General features: G+C 37.3%; 1 protein-coding gene across 1 annotated transcript in view; it reads left to right on the top strand.

Moving 5' to 3' along the window:
- The window catches only part of FRAS1 (Fraser extracellular matrix complex subunit 1), a 171,796-nt gene that overhangs the window by 130,701 nt on the left and 22,882 nt on the right, over nucleotides 1-18,213 (top strand). Inside the window, exons 34-55 of the mRNA XM_053461676.1 lie at nucleotides 1,454-1,591; nucleotides 2,484-2,516; nucleotides 2,877-3,008; nucleotides 3,935-4,060; nucleotides 4,505-4,752; nucleotides 5,726-5,877; nucleotides 6,487-6,649; nucleotides 7,079-7,211; nucleotides 7,776-7,966; nucleotides 8,053-8,206; nucleotides 8,762-9,025; nucleotides 9,880-10,068; nucleotides 10,331-10,450; nucleotides 10,731-10,910; nucleotides 11,901-12,025; nucleotides 13,358-13,498; nucleotides 14,289-14,516; nucleotides 15,282-15,395; nucleotides 15,745-15,895; nucleotides 16,246-16,405; nucleotides 16,988-17,156; nucleotides 17,296-17,542. Coding sequence (XP_053317651.1) covers nucleotides 1,454-1,591; nucleotides 2,484-2,516; nucleotides 2,877-3,008; nucleotides 3,935-4,060; nucleotides 4,505-4,752; nucleotides 5,726-5,877; nucleotides 6,487-6,649; nucleotides 7,079-7,211; nucleotides 7,776-7,966; nucleotides 8,053-8,206; nucleotides 8,762-9,025; nucleotides 9,880-10,068; nucleotides 10,331-10,450; nucleotides 10,731-10,910; nucleotides 11,901-12,025; nucleotides 13,358-13,498; nucleotides 14,289-14,516; nucleotides 15,282-15,395; nucleotides 15,745-15,895; nucleotides 16,246-16,405; nucleotides 16,988-17,156; nucleotides 17,296-17,542 — 3,558 coding nt within the window. The remainder of the gene's footprint in view (nucleotides 1-1,453; nucleotides 1,592-2,483; nucleotides 2,517-2,876; nucleotides 3,009-3,934; nucleotides 4,061-4,504; nucleotides 4,753-5,725; nucleotides 5,878-6,486; nucleotides 6,650-7,078; nucleotides 7,212-7,775; nucleotides 7,967-8,052; nucleotides 8,207-8,761; nucleotides 9,026-9,879; nucleotides 10,069-10,330; nucleotides 10,451-10,730; nucleotides 10,911-11,900; nucleotides 12,026-13,357; nucleotides 13,499-14,288; nucleotides 14,517-15,281; nucleotides 15,396-15,744; nucleotides 15,896-16,245; nucleotides 16,406-16,987; nucleotides 17,157-17,295; nucleotides 17,543-18,213) is intronic.

The raw sequence follows: 18,213 nt of genomic DNA on the forward strand, positions 1-18,213 counted from the left end.
TATTTCAGTTCCACGTGTCTGATGAAGCTTCCAGTATGTCTCCTTCCGCTCCCACCACCTTACATAGCACCATCCAGACATCATCCTATATTCTGCAACAACTACATTTTGTCCATTTAATTCGGGTACTTCCCTTTTGCCTTGCTTATGAGCAGATGTCTTTATGTAAATATGGATGACACCCAGAATGTCTCATCAAGGCATCAGTTGGGTCAGCTAGCCGGTTTGGCTCGTGTCAGAACTGTTCTGACCAAGTACGGTAAGTTGGCTACTGTGCTTTTATTTATGCGTGTGGACAAGAGGAACATTTTCACCAGACCTCATAATCAGTCCAGCCCTGATTTTTCCTGGTTTATTTTGTAATCATGGTAAACCAGCTAATTCAGCAGATGTCTAAACATGCATGGGATTATTAATCTTGTAAAGTAGTGGAATTCGACAAGGGGGGGAGGGGTGTTCATTGGCTGAGCCATTGATGCTAGTAGAATTAAATTCAGTTCACACATTACTGTTTTACAGTGAGCAATAACCAAAACAAAATTGGATTTTAAATTGATTTATTTGTTCAGTTTGAAAACTCAGCAGTGAAACAAGCTACATGTGGTGTATATTAAAAATACCGCTGAAAATCATTACGGCAAAGCATTGTAGAGACTGGACTGCTCACATTTTCGGTTGATCATTTGTCACGTTATAAGTGCTGTTTGTCATCAGTCACAGAAAACCATTCATTAAAGGTGTTTATTGCCATAACGCAAACATACATAAAATGGTTTTGCTTGGCATTGGTTTTACTTTTTAAGGTTCCTTTACTTAAAGGGACAGTTCAATTTCCCATACAGGCCAACTAATGCATTTGTCAGTACTATGCATTCATTAAACATGTAGGGGGGGAAGCTTAAGGAGAAGTTGCAGCTTCATCACTCCCTCCCCATGTAGTATTGGGTACTTGAAACAGCCAATCATTGAGATCATTGAGCTCATGCAGGGGGCTTCATTAGACACTTGGAACTCTCGCCTGAGCCACTACTGTGGGTATGCCACGTCTATACAGTGCTAAGAAGGAGATGTGTCACCTAAAACAAATTCAAGCCAAGGGCTTCCCTACACAGATATCAGTTTGGTTTCAGTGAAGTGATGGTACCTGCTATGGATCAGAATATTGAAGCAATTGTATGTATTTATGAAATGAGTTTTGGACAGTGCCCAGGATGAAACCATACAGTGCTCTTCCTAGTGGTATTTAACTCTTGTGTACTCATATTATTAGTTTAGTTTACAGTGCCGACAGGCTTACTTTGGACTTTACGGTATAAGACAGGCACATTAGGATAACAGGAGGTACACACACCTTATGAAAGGAGGCCAGAGCCAATCTGTCTGGGATAATAAAGGAGATCTAATGCCTATCATATTTGTAAACTAGTCACTTTTCTTGCTGCTCATTTCACAGGCATCTTGGAACATAAAGATAAACCTATGTCCTTTGTAAGGCACTTTACCCAAGCAGATATTAATCAGGGAAATATTGCATACCGGCCACCTAGAGCCGCACCGCACCTCAGCGAGATTATGGACTTCTCTTTCACTGGTAAGAAAACTTCATGTTTTTGGTGTTGCTACAAAAAGAAAAGCAAACTCTAAAAGCTTATTTTCGAAAGTAAAGTAAGTAGCACAGCATTATTGATAATCCTCCTTTTGAAGTCACGGATTTTGACCTCATCCCTGATTCCAGAATCTCCCCTACTCCTTCCCTATATCCATATAATGAATACAGCCCCTTTCATCACAAGAACAGCCATAGGTACATAGTATAACGTTAGCAATTTCGACCACAAACTTTACTTCAAATAAACCTAGGAAAAACAGGACATAAATCTTGCTCATTTATTATATAAACTAACTCGTAGTAAAGTCTTCAATATGTAAAATAAAATAAAAGAAAGTATGATGCACATACAGTATGTACATAATTTTACAAGCTAACTTGTTGGACAAATTTAGTCTTCAGCATCTTTGACAGGTTCCCGTTCTGTGGTGCTGTAATTACATAGAATTGTAGTTATGAATTTGAAGTATTTCCACAGGAACATCCTTAAACTTTGACACATGTAAAGCATTAAATACTTACTGTACAACGTCATCATTTACCTAATATCACAATGTTCTGAAGTTGAGTATCTTCACCTTGTTCCTTTCTGTGGTCATTGAAGCCGGATTGACCATAATGTGTGGTCAGGTTGGCTTCAGTGGAATTACAGAAACATCACTGATGCTCAATACTAAAATTGTCATGAGTTGTCTTCAGGCATGGTTTTTAGGTTTACATTAATGTAATCAGAAATAAATATTTTTGGTTCCTGAAATCTCAGTATGTTTGCAGCCCTACAGTATACGAGCACCCATCATTTTTACTCCTATACTTCACCGCTTCTGATCTCTACAGTTTGTATATAAAACAAAGCAATTTTTTTTTCCTTCAGGTCTTCCGGGTTCTGTGAGCTTCTTCTTTACAGGTAAAACATAAATATCCTTTCTAATGATCAAAGGCCGTATGGATTTTTTGTTTGTGTTTTATAGAAAACAATGTTCAATCTGAACAGTGATATTTATTTAGCATGTAATATATAAAATAAGAGAGATTTGTAAATCTGTAGATAGTCATGAGCATATTTACTTAATATTCACATATGAGTTATCTCTGAATTACTAGCCACATTAGTAAATCAATTCGTATAAAGAACTTGTTGTTTGATAGGTAGCATGCCATCTTTCTTTAGAACCCTAAGGCAAGGAGTATAGTAGAGATCAAAGGTATCTTGGTACATCACCCAGAGCTGTGTTGTTTTCATCGATGTGCCCTGCTTTCTCTACAGTGTCAGATGGGGAGTTCACTACACCTGAGATGCCATTCACCATCCATTTGCTCTCCACTGAGCAGCAGCCTCCTGTGTTTCAGATTTCATCCCCGTTTCTTGAGGTTACACAGGGAGGACGAGCTCCCATCGGTGAGGAGTGGCCATATGCATTTTAATCACTTTTATGTCTTAGAGGGAAATGGTGTTGCTGGAAAAGTTTCTGTTAACATTCAAGGATCTATTAACCAATAAAAGAAAAGGAGGCCTCTGGTACAAAGTAGCACAGCGCCCCTGCAATTAGCATCTAACAAATGTAACAGTAGTAAAAGTAGCAATAAAGCTCTGAACATTCTTTAAATACCCTTTTGCAATTCCATGTCTTCCATGTTTCTCCCATTTCTTCTGCCTTGGTTCATTTAATGTAGAAAGCATTGGTCTTGCCGTGGTAGCTGCATTGTTCCCTGATTACTTTAAAAATTGAAATAAAATATTTAGCTAACACACAAAAACAGTAAAAACAACAAGAACAAAACAAGACTATGGAGTCTTGGAGTGTCAATCCAATGCTTGTAAGCTTTTAATTGTATCCACATGAAGCAAAACACTCCACAACAGAACAAAAACAGAATCTTGGCGCGTTTCGCACATAACATGCTTAATTATCAGGGTACCCACAGTGCAAAGAGCCATTAGAAACTATTGTTACTAGTCTTGTGTATAATAACTCAACTAATACGATCCCCTTAAAGGATTTGATATTCTATGCTTGTGCAGAATTTGAAGGAGGGGTCGGGGCACAGTGACCTGTCTTGCCACTTTTTGTGCCCAGTTTCATGATATTTTACATTTTCAGCTAGTTAGTAGAAAACTAATTTAGGCCAATAATAATACCATGCAAGCAATATGAAGAATAGTGGTATGAGCAATTAGTAGACCTCGTGAGATGTTAATACTGCAGCGATGTCTTCTGTAAGTGCCTGTTATAATAATAATAATAATAAGATTATATATATATATATATATATATATATATATCTTAAAAGCAGATTATCAAAGATTTTAATTTTGGTTTTCAGGGGTACACCTGACCGTGACAGATACAGACACGTCACCAGAAGATCTGTTTTATGAGCTTGTTGAACAACCCCGGCATGGCCTGTTAATGAAGTCTGAAGCCGGCGTACAGAGCGCTATGAACGCAGGTGTGTTTGTAAACCATCCATCCACTTGTTATAGCTGTCAGGGACCACTGTTAATACACTAATTATACAAAAGAGGGTTTTGCCTTGCATATTATAAAGGCTTCAGTTCTCAGCGGCAAGCATTTTTCTTGGGGTTGTCTTGGCACAGGAGCTGTACCTGGTCACAGGCGTCTGCTAAACAGCTGTTCCTTATTCAAAAGTAATTTGTTTCAGTTGTATCTTAATTTGCCTTGTTGTTTAAAATTCATTGCGCATTTGTTTTGTTTATCTGGGATTATGCAAGATGCTCGCAACTGTTGGGAATAATTTCCTATAAAACAAAATGGAAACACCTGCCTTGCTGTTCAAGGCTGCATTGACATATTTATTGTCAGTCCCACACTTTGACAATGCATCATTTTTGGTTAAATAAATGCTATTAATTAATGCTTGTGTGTTTGAAAGGTGATACATTCACATACGAAGATGTCAACAGAAACGCACTATACTATGTGCACGGAGGCTCGAGCACGACAGAAGACAGCATGGAGATTGCAGTGACGGATGGTATCACCTCCACCACAACCCTTTTGAGGGTGGTAGTGTCACCTGCAAATGATAATGGACCACGTCTTGTTCCAGGCACTTTGTTGGCTATAACCGTGACCAGCAGAAGCTCTATTATTATAACAAGGTCCCATCTCGCTTACATGGTATGTTTTTGTTTGGTATGTCCTACCTCATGTCCCCTGCAGGCTATAAAAGTAAGAGTTATGAAAAACAAATTGCACAACAAATTCAATAATTCTACAATTGCAAAGGATTGATCCTTTGTTACTGATTTCCTATTATAGCAATACCTTGCACAGGCCCTGAGAAGCTTATTGGTTTTTAGCAGCTGTCCAACCGTTGGGTATACTGGACCTGCTAGCCTGGTTAAGTCTCTCAGCATGTTCAAAATGTCTTGAACAACCAAGCACATGGGAGGATGCTGGAAGATAGAAGCAGATAGGACAGTATTTAGTGTCATTGACAACCTCTGACCTCTCCCCTGGGTGATAATGGACTCCTTGCTAACGCAGACGAAGGTGCACATGATCCAAAAATGTCTGTTCACTAAAGTGTAGGTGAATGCGAATTGAATCATTCCCAACGTCTGCTTTTGGCCAACTCTACCCGAATTATATTTAACCTTCTCCATCTTATACTCTGACCAGTTCAAGAATTAATGAAAAAAATCGAAGTTTTGATTTTGTTTAACCTATCTGTTTTTTTTAAAAACAAATCCAGTTCCTTTAAACTTTTAAAGTTGCTTAAAAGTTAAGGTTCCCTTAATTTTCACAGATGTACAAAAAGGCAGCTTTGCATATATTTTTAAATTACTTGCAATTTTGGTATAAGAGGTAAGCATTAAAACAAAGTGATGGGAATAGGAACACAGCCAAAACATAGGAGGTTGAATCAATAATGCAGCTAAGAGACCAAAACAGACAGATTATCAATAAAAGGAAGGCCATTACTTGGCTGTGATTTCTGTGCGCTTACTGTCTGACATACTAATGGGGAACATAAGGAAATATTGTAATAAAGGACGGAGCAACTTCAAAGAAAAACAACCATTTCTCAACAATTACTGCCTTAATCAGTGCACACAACATCTTGTTAAGCATGTTTTCCTTTGAACAGGATAATAATTCTCCTGACTCCAAGATCAGAATCCAGCTGGTCTCTCTACCCATGTATGGCCTTCTTACCAAGGCTGAACCTGGAGAAGATGCCGAAGAGTTGTCAGAATTCTCTTTTTTTACTATGGAAGACATAGACAAACAGAAGATTAAGTAAGTAGTGCCTCCTTATTCAATACACAAAATCAATGCAATATACTATGTTATATCGCAGAGATTAATATTACCCAAAAATTAGTTTACTGGTCTCTATGCCAGTTTTCACAAACCATCAAGTGCTGTGGGTTTAGAGATTCCCTAACAGTGGGCATATAAATAAAAAAACAACATTAATAATTCTTCATAAGAACCTCTACTTTAGAACCTACAGAACCTATTTAAGTTAGGCATTGCCTTATGTCTAACCAAAGGCAGTGCCCCTAGACACTCTATGGCCACTGTTCTTACCATTGAGCCTAATAATATGATGCTCTACCATGATGCTCCTCTTACGGACACAAGGGGTCAGGTACAGCTTGCTATGGAGGCTGTGATGGCTGGACACAGTCCTCCATAATGTAAAAGGGCCTGTTGGTAAGATCAGAGATGTGCCTTGTAACCTTCCCATTGAGCAGCAGTGCACCTGGGAGCCTGATGAAGTGATATGCCCCCTGACCTGTTATCCTGGACTAGAATATGTCTATACTATGTAGCAAAATAGGGTATGTAGAGTAACTTTGGAGGATTCCATACAAATGTCTGTATATTGTATATCTGTTTTAGATATTCTGCAATAACCGAAACTGAGAGTCAGACTGTCACTGATACATTCCACTTCACTGTCTACAATGCTGACAATGTCCACCTGGACAACCAGATGTTTACTATAACTATTACTGCAGCCACCCAGCAGCTTCCTATCATCCGGTCTGGAGAACAGATATCTGTAAGTGCCCAGTTGCTTTCATATTGTTTGTTGTCAAACCTATGCCTATGCATTTATCATTAATGAGGAGGCCTATACTATTTTTTTTATTATTTTTAAATATATAGCTATTTTTAAATACATAACTATAGAGACAAGAAGTTGTTGTTTAAAAATCATCTCAAGTTACATGCATATGTAATTTGTATTTTAGCAAATATATGAATTGTTTTGTGAGTGATAGAATTCCACTTGATTTGATCTAGATGGCCACTTTATTTGAATGGACCCAAAAATTACAAAACCTTAGGACAGCCAACAAACTATGTAGCCATTAATGCTTATGTTGACGCACGTGTAAATTTTTTCTGACACTCTTCTTGTTGCTCACTAGAGAGAGTTGTTTTCTTTGATAGAATAATGAATAACGCAATGGATTTTATTTTTAAGGTGGAAGAAGGAGGGAGGATTCTCCTGTCACCTCGCTTGATAATATCCCCAGATGCTGCAACTACAGGAAGGCAGCAGAAAATTCAGATAATCAGTGGGCCAAAGTTTGGTTACCTTGAAAATATTAAAAATGGTAAAACTTTTTAAAATAAACATCATTTTTTATGTTTTCATAATTATTCTTAAGCGCCTGTATGTATGCTCATTTCTACCTGAGTGTACTTCACACCGTGTACAAAAAAAGAAATATTTTCTAAGATATTATTCCTTACTCTCTGCAGGCAGCAATTGATTCTGTGACTTGGGCTTCTGTTTAGAATGAGCTCAACAGTTAGTAGAGCAAAAAAATAATGAAATCTAAGATAGAATTCAGTAATTTGCAGGCTCCATGTCTTTGAAAACATGTTAATGACATTTATACGTATAAATAAAAGTAAATATTAGTAAAAAATAGTAACATAGTAATTTACGTTGACAAGAAACACGTCCACCAAGTTCACTCTTGCTGTTAATCCAGAAGAAGGCAAAAAAAATACACTAATTGAAGTGACTCCCAACTGTGCTTTAAAAAGGAATCTGATATCTCACTGGATCAACAAGCGATAGCTAATCGTGTCCTTATAGCCAATTACATCCATATTCTCCACTTTATATGAAAAATATTATTGTTTATGACACTTCACTATTGTTTTCTTAGGTGGACGTACTTCTGTGGCTGGTCAGGTGGGTTCAGACAGTTACTTCCTGTTTCAGGATTTTGCGGAAAACAACATCTATTATGTACAGAGTGTCCATGATAGTGTTGAGCCCAGTGGGGACTTCTTTAGTTTCTACATAACAGATGGAACTAGCCAGACTGACGTCCGCAACATCAGTATTATCATACAGGTCAGTCTGCAGCAGTCTACATTCACACGATGGCTACCTCCGGTTTATGTGCAATTTGAATAATTCTATCTTATTGTCAACTTTAGGGAAAGAATGATGAGCCTCCACAGATCTCTACATTGCCGCTCAGGGTGTACGACAACACAGGAGCAGTGATAAGAAACACGTGTATAAGTGTCCAGGACGTTGATACTCCTGACAATGAACTCAGGTTCATTGTAACCAAATCACCTTTCCATGGTATGATGGTTTTGAGTGGTGGATCAATTGTAATTATGTAGACATTACAAATGTAATTTTGCATTATGGTATATTATAACTCCAATGTGACCCCCGCCCCCCATAGCACACACTTACACACAGTAACACACACTCTCTCACACTGTCTAACAACACACACCTCTTACCTTGTCTGTAGTCTAAATAGCTACTCACCCACTGTGTGGGAAGCCATGCTCTTGCCATGGGGCTACTTTAGTTTTGTTACATGACCCCACTGAGCTCCTGCCCTAGCAGCACTAAGTACCGAAGCAGGCAATCACTGGCAGTAAAGTAGTGGAGACACTTTCAGCACAAGCATGCTTTGGGTGTGGGAATCTCTCACAAGATCCAAATTTTAAGCAAATTATTTATCTAGTTTACCAAATTATGGACAGATTTTAAAATAGTTCATTTGTAGACTTCCCCTGTCCTATAATAGGTATTCCCTGGTTGCTGAGATGATTGCATACATGATGATATATTACTTGAATGTTCTGTCTATTCATATTTACATGTATTGTTGTTTCTCTTCAGGATACCTGCGAAGGAGGCAGTTCTACTCTGAACCCTTGGACAACGGACGTATCCTGTCCCAGGGATCCTCTTTTACCTACCAAGACGTTTTAGACGAACTGATTGTATACACCCCAGAAAGCATGGTCAAACCTTCAGACGAATTCCGCTTCTCTCTCTCAGATGGCCAGTACACAGAGACTGGAAGGGTAGAGATTTCTATTGAGCCACAGAGAAAAGAACCCCCAAGACTAGCTACAAACAGAGGCCTACAGATCTCAGCAGGTACTTAGCATTGCTTTCAAATTACACCATAATTAATCTACTCATAATCTGTCATACATAAAGATCATATTTGAGTGTAATTGCTAATTTACACAGGTGTTATAGGTTCCAACCTCCTAAATAGTCCATATTTCTACCTTTTTGTATAGTCTTGTGTATCTCAAGATTGTAAGCTTGCGAGCAGGGCTCTCTCAACCTAATGTATCGGTTTGTCTTAGTCTGTCAATTCTCGTCTTGTCATACCCCTTGAATATATGTGTTGTATTAAGCGCTGCGTAAATTGTTGGCGCTATATAAATAAAAGATAATAATAATAATAATAATAATAATAACCAAAAATTAAACTGACTGTTTTGCTCTGTCACTTCTGATGTCTAGGAAATCACAGATCTCAAATCAAATCTAAATCAAATCTAACTTGTTACCTACTAAGGTACATTTCCACAGTACAACCACCTCTTGTTATTGTGTTGTTAAAAATATAATTGTGAGTTTAATGCTTTTAGAACTACATGCAGCAATAGAAAGCCTATTCCTAGTACTGTTGAATGCCCAGCCACTTCCCAGAAATAATGATTTGATCATGCCAATTTTTGGCTCATTCATATTTTTGTCAGGAACATTTCATTGTCACATGACACAAAAGTAAGCACAGATAGGCTGTTGCATAGAAACGGAAAAAGCCCACATTGAACAGTGTGCCATTTCTATGTGGTTAAACCTTCCGAGGAAAGAATAAAATGACAGATTTATCAAGGTTCATAATCCTAGCATATACAATTAATGTTGCAGTTGCTTGTTTATTTATAGTTGGATGCCTTCTTCCTAACTCATTTTCTTTTTATTTCCCATAGGTTCAGTGGCTACAATCACTGATCAACATCTAAAGGGAACAGATGTTGATTCAGATGATGCCAAACTCCGGTACGTCATGAAGAAGGACCCAGCTGTGGGGAAACTACAGATGTCAAGAAACAACAACCCGGTCCAGATTTCAGTGAAGGGACCTATCAGTAGCTTTACACAAGTGGATATTAACAAAGGTCAGCTGACAAGTCCTGCTGTTGTTTTTGTTTTCATGTAGTCAGGTTTTTTGGTATGTTTAGGCATCTGTTAGCATACAAACGATTTGTTTCTGATCCTGGATTCAGTTATAATGGTGTTAGATTCAGCAGAACAGGTAGAACAGCTCTTTTGAATGATATCAAATGACGTATTGTATCTGTTAAGCATTTTTTTTAAAATAGGTCAAGTTGCTAATATTTGCCATTTAGAAAAATTTTGATCATCTGATTCTTTTTGTAGGATTTGTTCAGTACAAGCACATGAAAGGACAGCCAGGAGGAAGCTTTTCTTTTAAGTTTGATGTCATAGATTCTGAGGAGAATAAGCTAATTGACCAGTCGTTTTACATAAGTATTTTAGGTGCGTATGTGTCTGCACCTCTTTTTGGTTCGCAACCTTATCTTATACCTGTTTTGCTAACATTTTTATTAATTTTATCAAGTTAACTAAGACTTTAGTAATGAAAGTATATGTAAAATATAGTGAATAATGGGAAAACAAATATTTGGGTGGGGAGAGTCTATGTTTTCACTAGTTACTTTATACTTCACTGAGTGGGAACAGCTGACAAAGATATCATGGCATCTTGTAAATATGTCTGCTGAAGCCATCCTAGTTATTGTTGCTGTCACCCTGGCAGAAGACAAACTACCTCCATCCATTACCACCAATAAAGGACTCACGTTGGACGAGAACTCGGTTAAAAAAATCACCACACTACAGCTCTCTGCCACGGACCAGGACAGCGAACCCAGGGATCTCCTGTTCCGCATAACTAAGCAGCCCAGCCTTGGTCACCTGGAACATCTCGGATCACCTGGTAGGTTTCCTTTTGTAACATAGTGTTTGATGGCAAAGAACCGTTTCCCACATAATAGGTTAAGGCAGGGGTAGGCAAACTGCGGCTCTCCTGATGCTGTGGACTACATCTCCCATAATGCTCTTACAGTTATACTGCTGGCAAAGCATCAAGGGAAATGTAGTTCACAACATCTGGAGAGCCGAAGGTTGCCTACCCCTGGATTAAGGGATAAGCACTTCTACTCCAAGGTTAATCCACAAAGTACAAATTTCTATTTCCCGATTCTAGAATGTTTTTCCCTAACTTTCCTTTCCATCAACTTCAAAACATCATCCTATTCTTTACTCTTGTTCCTCTTTTAAATGAAATATTTTCTGCTTGTACCTCTTGTACTCGTATGCTTGGGTCTTCAGGGCTCAACATACTTTACATAGCAATTAAGTTTAATATTAACTGCTGTGTTTTAAGGTACTTCTGCAGCATTAATTCAGAAAGGAATAGTTAATGTTAACCATGCAAAGATGAATACATTACTATAATTGTCTACTGTCCGTGCAGAAAGGAATTTGTTTTACTTTTAGCAGTTAGCAAGCATTCGCATACATCTGTACATCCTCGGAAAGCAGTACTGTTTTTTGTATCAATAAGGAAAATGGAATCTTTAGTTGAAATTGCTACATTTTATTGGACCAAAATAGGAAAAAAGATGTGGTAACAGAAGCGTCTGTGGCCTCCTATTTTTTATTAATTAAAAAACCTATTGAAATATTGATGCTGTTAATATGGTGCAATATTATGAATTTTGGTGGCAGAGTGTCTCTGAAAGACTTATCATTTTTACATCACTTGTATAAAGCAAATTCAACCCTCACTTTACATACTATGTAGGGATAGATAAAAGAGGGGATGTTTTTATACTTAGAAATGGTGTATATAAGCCTCCCATTTGACATTTAAATGTTTGGGTGGAAATGGCAGTTTTTGGACATTTTTTTACTTTGCACATAGGCATGAAAATTAGCAGCTTCAGCCAGGCGGATCTAGAATCTCGAAGCATCCAATACATCCATACCAGCGCTGAAGAGAAGCACTCCGATGAATTTACCTTTGCAGTTTCTGATGGTGTCAATGAGGTAGAAGAAACTTTTTTTCTTTCATTATTGTGAAACGGCATTTTTATTTGTTTTAGAACGATCTTCCTACAGATGCAATATCCCTGCAAGAGATTTCCCAAGGCACCAATGCTTACACCTCGTCTAGATTCTATTGTTCTGGGTAATAATCGCGGCTATACCAAGTGCTTCGGGCTCATGTTATTCATGTCTCACCTCACCACCTTCTCTAAAATTTACAACCTTCTTGATGATTCTGCAGCGATATATAAAGATTATGGGTCGTATAGGATAAGCTGCCTTACATGCTGTGGTCTTTTCAAAACCTAAACAATTTCAAGGAGCTCTAAAGCACCTACAGATAGGCCTCGTGGGTCTATGTCATTTCTAGGTGGACAGGTTGAGCTTTCTACCTGCCAGATTCAAATATCCATATCTAGTAAAGTATCCTTATTTTTATGTATGTGTTTGAAATAACCTGAGCCTAGATGTATCAAATAATTTAATGTTTGTGTTACGTTGAAAGTTTTGGCATACTTTTAGTTTGCCTGCTCTGTTATAACCAATTGAGGCAAAATTGGGCATTTTTTCATTTCATTATACCACATATTATATACCAGAAAATGTATTTTCTTTTAAACAGAACCTGGTTTACAGTTCCACATTATATGCTTCTGTACTTTTGTCATCTTAAATGTTTTCATATATTATATACTTTTAATGTGGATGCCATCATTTATTTTTTCGATGTCTTATTATTAAATCAAGCAGTCCTTTCTGGATACAAAGCAATGTTTATTAGTAGTTAACTGTAAAGGGACTGTATAGGTCTATGCTAAGACCTATATATATATATATATATATGGAAGCCTGATGCAGAAAGGGGCCACTAGTTGGCTTTGGAACCCATCATTGATGTGTGGTGGCACTTTTGTAACCGACAGTGCTGGGTGGTTGCCTTTTTTAGCACAAGAACGTTGCCGATTTCATAAAATTGTAAGATTAAATCTGTAAGATATCTCAAAAAGAGCACGAATTCCTCAAGTACCACAGTAAAAGGATATTTTAACTGACTAAAGTGCAGGAAAGGGCACAAAAGGGATTGAAATGACATTTAAGTTGAGTCATAAATAAGGACGCCTTTCTGTGTAGGTGCTTAGGGTTTTCCCAGTGACCCATCACCCTCAAGGATTGACCTACCATAGCCGACGCACAAAAATGGAATTACAACTGATTTTGTTAGAATAAAGTTTTTTTCATTGTATATTTCTTTAAACAAATTAATTTTCCCTTTCATGATAATGTATTTAAATATAGTTAAAATAATGTATTGGTTTTTTTTTTTTATTCTAGATTTCACAAACATTTTATATCACTATAAATAAAGTAGACGACTCCCTGCCTGTGGTTCACAATGCTGGAATGCGAGTGCAGGAAGGCGTCCGGAAAACCATCACTGAGTTTGAATTGAAGGCGTCAGATGCGGATACCGAGGTACAGTAAATATAGCTGGTCTACTGGAAGGGTTTTTGCCGTTGGCGGAACATTCAGGGAATATTTACGGGATCCACAATTGTAGTTATCACACTGTGATTTGCATTATACGTTGAAATTAAACACAAGCTAGTTTTTGATTATGTGTTTCAGTAATGTATATGATAGCAGAGAATAATCGCTAGGGGAGATTTATCAAGTACTGTAAAGATTTTTTCACCTCTGGAAATGTAGACGTAATGCCAAGACCAACCGAGTCATAGAAGAGGCTATCTCGAAGTCTTCATCCTAAAAAAAGGAATTCCTTTTTAAAGAACAGTGCCAATTTCTGAAGGTGCTGTCAGATGGATCACATTTTAATATAATTTTTTTTATAATTTTAGGTTACTTTATTCTCCTAGATTGAACATTTAGCCTGGAAAGCTGTTAATACATTTTGACCCTGCCTGATATACTATGCTACAAATAAGTATGCTTTGTCCGTTGTAAAGTACTAAACAATGTGCTAGAGTTTTACAAATAATATAAAAATATTAGTATTCATTACTATTTGTGCTGTTTTAGTGAATTCAATTAATTTCAACTAGAATGCAGTGTTTTAGGATTATCATGTGAAAACTACTCAAATGCTCATTATATCAGAACTCTATTACAGTCATTATTATACTGCTGCACTTATCCTATTTCCCTTTTTTTAACCGTGAACTGTTTTTATTGATAAATAAATAATCATATATACATACTATAAATGCTGTCCTAAATTGATACATTTTCCATATTCCTTAAACAGGCAGAGACTGTCACATTTACCATTGTTCAGCCCCCTCGCTTCGGAGTTATTGAACGTACGAGTAATGGTCAGAGTTACCGCCAAACCACCACATTCACAATGGACGACATCTACCAGAACCGAATCAGCTACAGCCATGATGGCAGCAACACCCTCAAAGATCGGTTCTCTTTCACAGTGTCAGATGGGACCAACCAGTTCTTCATTGTGGAGGAAGGAGAGAAAGAGGTGAATTTGCATACTTCATAACCTTGGGCCTCTTTGACTTATGTGTCAAATGCTCTACCAACTGTGTTGCTTGCATTAGTCATTAACCTGTCAGTTTGTAGGTCGGTGAATAAATTCTCTCGACTATGTATTATGAATGGACATGAGCTTTTCCTGACCCACAACAAGTTTAAGGCCTAGTTGGAGGACAATATTTCTGGGGTTGAACCTTCGTAATACATGGTTAAAATATGCAACTCATGGATGCTGATCAGCCCACTGCTGATGAATGGGTACTGGTCCACGGGCCTTTGCCTGATGTGTCCGATGGCCAGCATACAGTGCATTTTAATGGACTGCTACAAAAATTGTATCACTATTTAAAAAAAAAAATTTAAATACTGTCATGTCTCCTGTTCCAAAACAACAATATACTTCACATACAACATGTGGTATAGTATTATGTTTTGCAATATGTAGGTTTCATGTTATTCTTACCCACTCTATAAACAAACATGCAAAGTGCTTACCTTGCTACCTTTAATTGATGAATGTTTGCACACCCTTTTAATACCCTTTTTGATCCATACGAACAAGCAGGAGCCGTATCATCAGCTCAGGAACACTGCATTTCCGGCTCACAGCAAAACATTGATTATTTCAACTCTGCATTTAAAATGTTGTCCTTGTGCCCATTCTTAGTAGAGATGTGTTTATCCCTTTGTTGAATAGACATTTTGTTGCCTACAGAATATAGTAAATGGTGAAACGGGTTACTTGTTTCAGATCGTGACAGCAGCTCCCCAGAGGTTTAAGGTAGACATCCTTCCGGTGGATGATGGAACACCAAGAATTGTCACTAACCTAGGCCTTCAGTGGTTGGAATACATGGACGGCAAGGTACCTTTATTAACCTATATATGTATTGTATGAAGCGCTGCGTAACTTGTTGGCGCTATATAAATAAAAGATAATAATAATAATAATAGATTACTATTCATTTTCCATTTCAATTTTTTGCTTAATGGGAAAATATCACTTGGTAATAAAATCCGCACATAAAGCACCGTGTAACAAATAAAATAATATAGAGAACATGATCTACATCCATTTGGTGTGACTGAGTTACAAAGATAATATTGTTTTATCAAAAAACAGGTGCATATTCTGCCAATGAAAGTGAGTGTTAATTTCTGTGGCATGCTCATTCCTAAGCAATAAGTCTGTGTGGCTGTAACATTATTTCTAGGCTAGCAATTTCATTACCAAGAAGGAATTAATGACTATAGATCCAGACACGGAAGACAAGCAGCTGGTTTATGAAATATCGAGTGGGCCGAATCACGGATATTTGGAGAACAAACTCAAGCCTGGTGTCTCTGTCAGCACATTTACTCAAGGTACAAATGCCTAAGTAAAAAAATAATTATATCATTATATATATATATATATATATATATATACACATATATATATATATTTATATCGTATATGCAATATGATAAAAAAAGAGGAATGCGAACAAGCTGCTTCAACACAGATTCCCCAACACATACTGTATAACTGGTATATGGTGCAAACAGTTATAAGTTATAAGTTTTGCCTCATACAATTGAGCTACCCGTCTGTCCACATAAATCAGTGTTCGGTTGTGTTTCATATTTATTGTGGTACATGTTTAAATATGATATTTTTTGTGTGTGTGCAGATTTGTTTTTGACACCATTATGTTTGTTTTATTTCCCTTCAGAGGATATAAACCTCGGGCTTATTCAGTATATTCTGCACAATGAAAAGTACAAAGAAACAATGGACAACTTTAAGTTCCTAGTGAAAGACAGTAAGCCTAATGTGGTCAGTGACAACATGTTTCATATCCAGTGGTCCCTGATTAGCTTCACACATGTTAGGTAAGCCTACAACATTGCGAGCTTTGCTTTACATTATCTGGGGTGAATTCTGGGACATATTTGCATTCACAATACATACTTCACTCTTCTTGAGAAAAAAAATATATAATTTAATAAAATATTGTTGTAAGAATTGGGAAGAATGCTCATACCCAGCCCAGTTCCTCCCTTGAAAGCATTTTATTCTTTTAGGCAATTTGGGAGCCTCATTTTCTTTCCTGGGGATTATTCGGAATTAAATCTGACCAGCGTGCAAACTGAATTAATCTTGTGTGATAGTACCCTAATTTAAGGGGTATGCATGGAGACATTGTAAAGGAATCAGTGGATAAGCTTTCAAGACCTCAGAGGTCTTTTGTTAGGTTGCTTAGTCTACAATCTCTCTAATATATTATTTCTTATTGATCAATTAAAAGCAGGTTTAAATACACTGAAACAGAGGCATGAGTTCTTTTCTCACTAGATCCTGCAGTACAAAGAATGCTTGGAAGGGCTTTTGTGTGAATTTATTTAAAAACGTTAATTTTTTAAAATACGAGAACATTTTAAAAAAAACAACATAATGTTTGTTCATTTTAACAGTTACAACGTGAGTGAAAAAGCAGGTACCATCAGCGTTACTGTAAAAAGAACTGGGAATCTCAATCAATATGCCATTGTACTATGTCGTACAGAAGAAGGAACCGCAAAGTCCAGCTCCAGTGTGGGGTCGAGGCCGGGCCAGCAGGACTATGTGGAATATGCAGGCCAGGTACGATATGCCTTTTTCCTAGTGGACTATAGTGGACTCTTTAAATAATTGCAGCACTACCCCTGTTGGCATCTCATGTTAAAACATGATGTCCCATGTTGTAAGACTTGCAATTTAACTCATCTTTGTATGTTGTCAGGTACAATTTGATGAAAGAGAAGACACCAAAGCTTGTACAATCATTATCAATGATGACCAGGTATACGAAAACATAGAAAGTTTCGCAGTGGAGCTCAGCATGCCTGCCTACGCTTTACTGGGCCGCATCACTAAAGCTGTCGTCAACATTAATGACACCGAGGATGAGCCCACCCTGCAGTTTGATAAGAAGATGTATCGGGCCAATGAGAGTGCTGGTTTCCTTTCAGCGCCTATTGAAAGAAAAGGTTTGTTCTCTTGTATTATAGTCACAAGACTAAAATAAATCAACATTTTTCCCCATGCCCAGCTTAGAGAACCTGACAAAATGTCAGGATCCATCCTATATTTGACACTTCTGATTTTCAGATACCTATAATATGAGGATAGAAAATAACTAAGTGTTCTTATCTGCACATTTTCATGTTTTCGTAAATCTCTTTTTAATTTGAGGATGCGGCTGTTGCTGCCATTCATAAATGGAAGAGGAAAGAACATCTGCCATTTTATACTATTACTTAAATGCTATTTATATTAAGGCATTACTAACCTTTTATGGTTTTTTTGCCTTTTGTTGGCTTTTCCCGGTAAATGTGAAATCCTCTACTTTTTATTTTGCCAGTGTTCTTCAACAGATGTCATACCTTAACCATACCCAAGTTTTTAGCTTACTATTTTATTATTCTCTGAAAATGTGCAGAAATGTAATTATAACATCAATGGAAAGGCTCTTATGTTGTAGGTCGTATGCAATTTCACACTTGCCACCTGCCTGCTTAGTGAAAATTATCTATGAAAAAGGTTAAAGTTATGTATGTTAGGAGCCACCTGGGGTATGACAGGAGATTTTGCAGGGGAGTATAAACAATAAACTACCCCTTAAAGAAATGCATAGAAACTGTACTCAAGTTAACATCTT

Source organism: Spea bombifrons, chromosome 1, assembly GCF_027358695.1.
Source record: "Spea bombifrons isolate aSpeBom1 chromosome 1, aSpeBom1.2.pri, whole genome shotgun sequence".
In the NCBI taxonomy this organism is placed as follows: Eukaryota; Metazoa; Chordata; class Amphibia; order Anura; family Pelobatidae; genus Spea; species Spea bombifrons.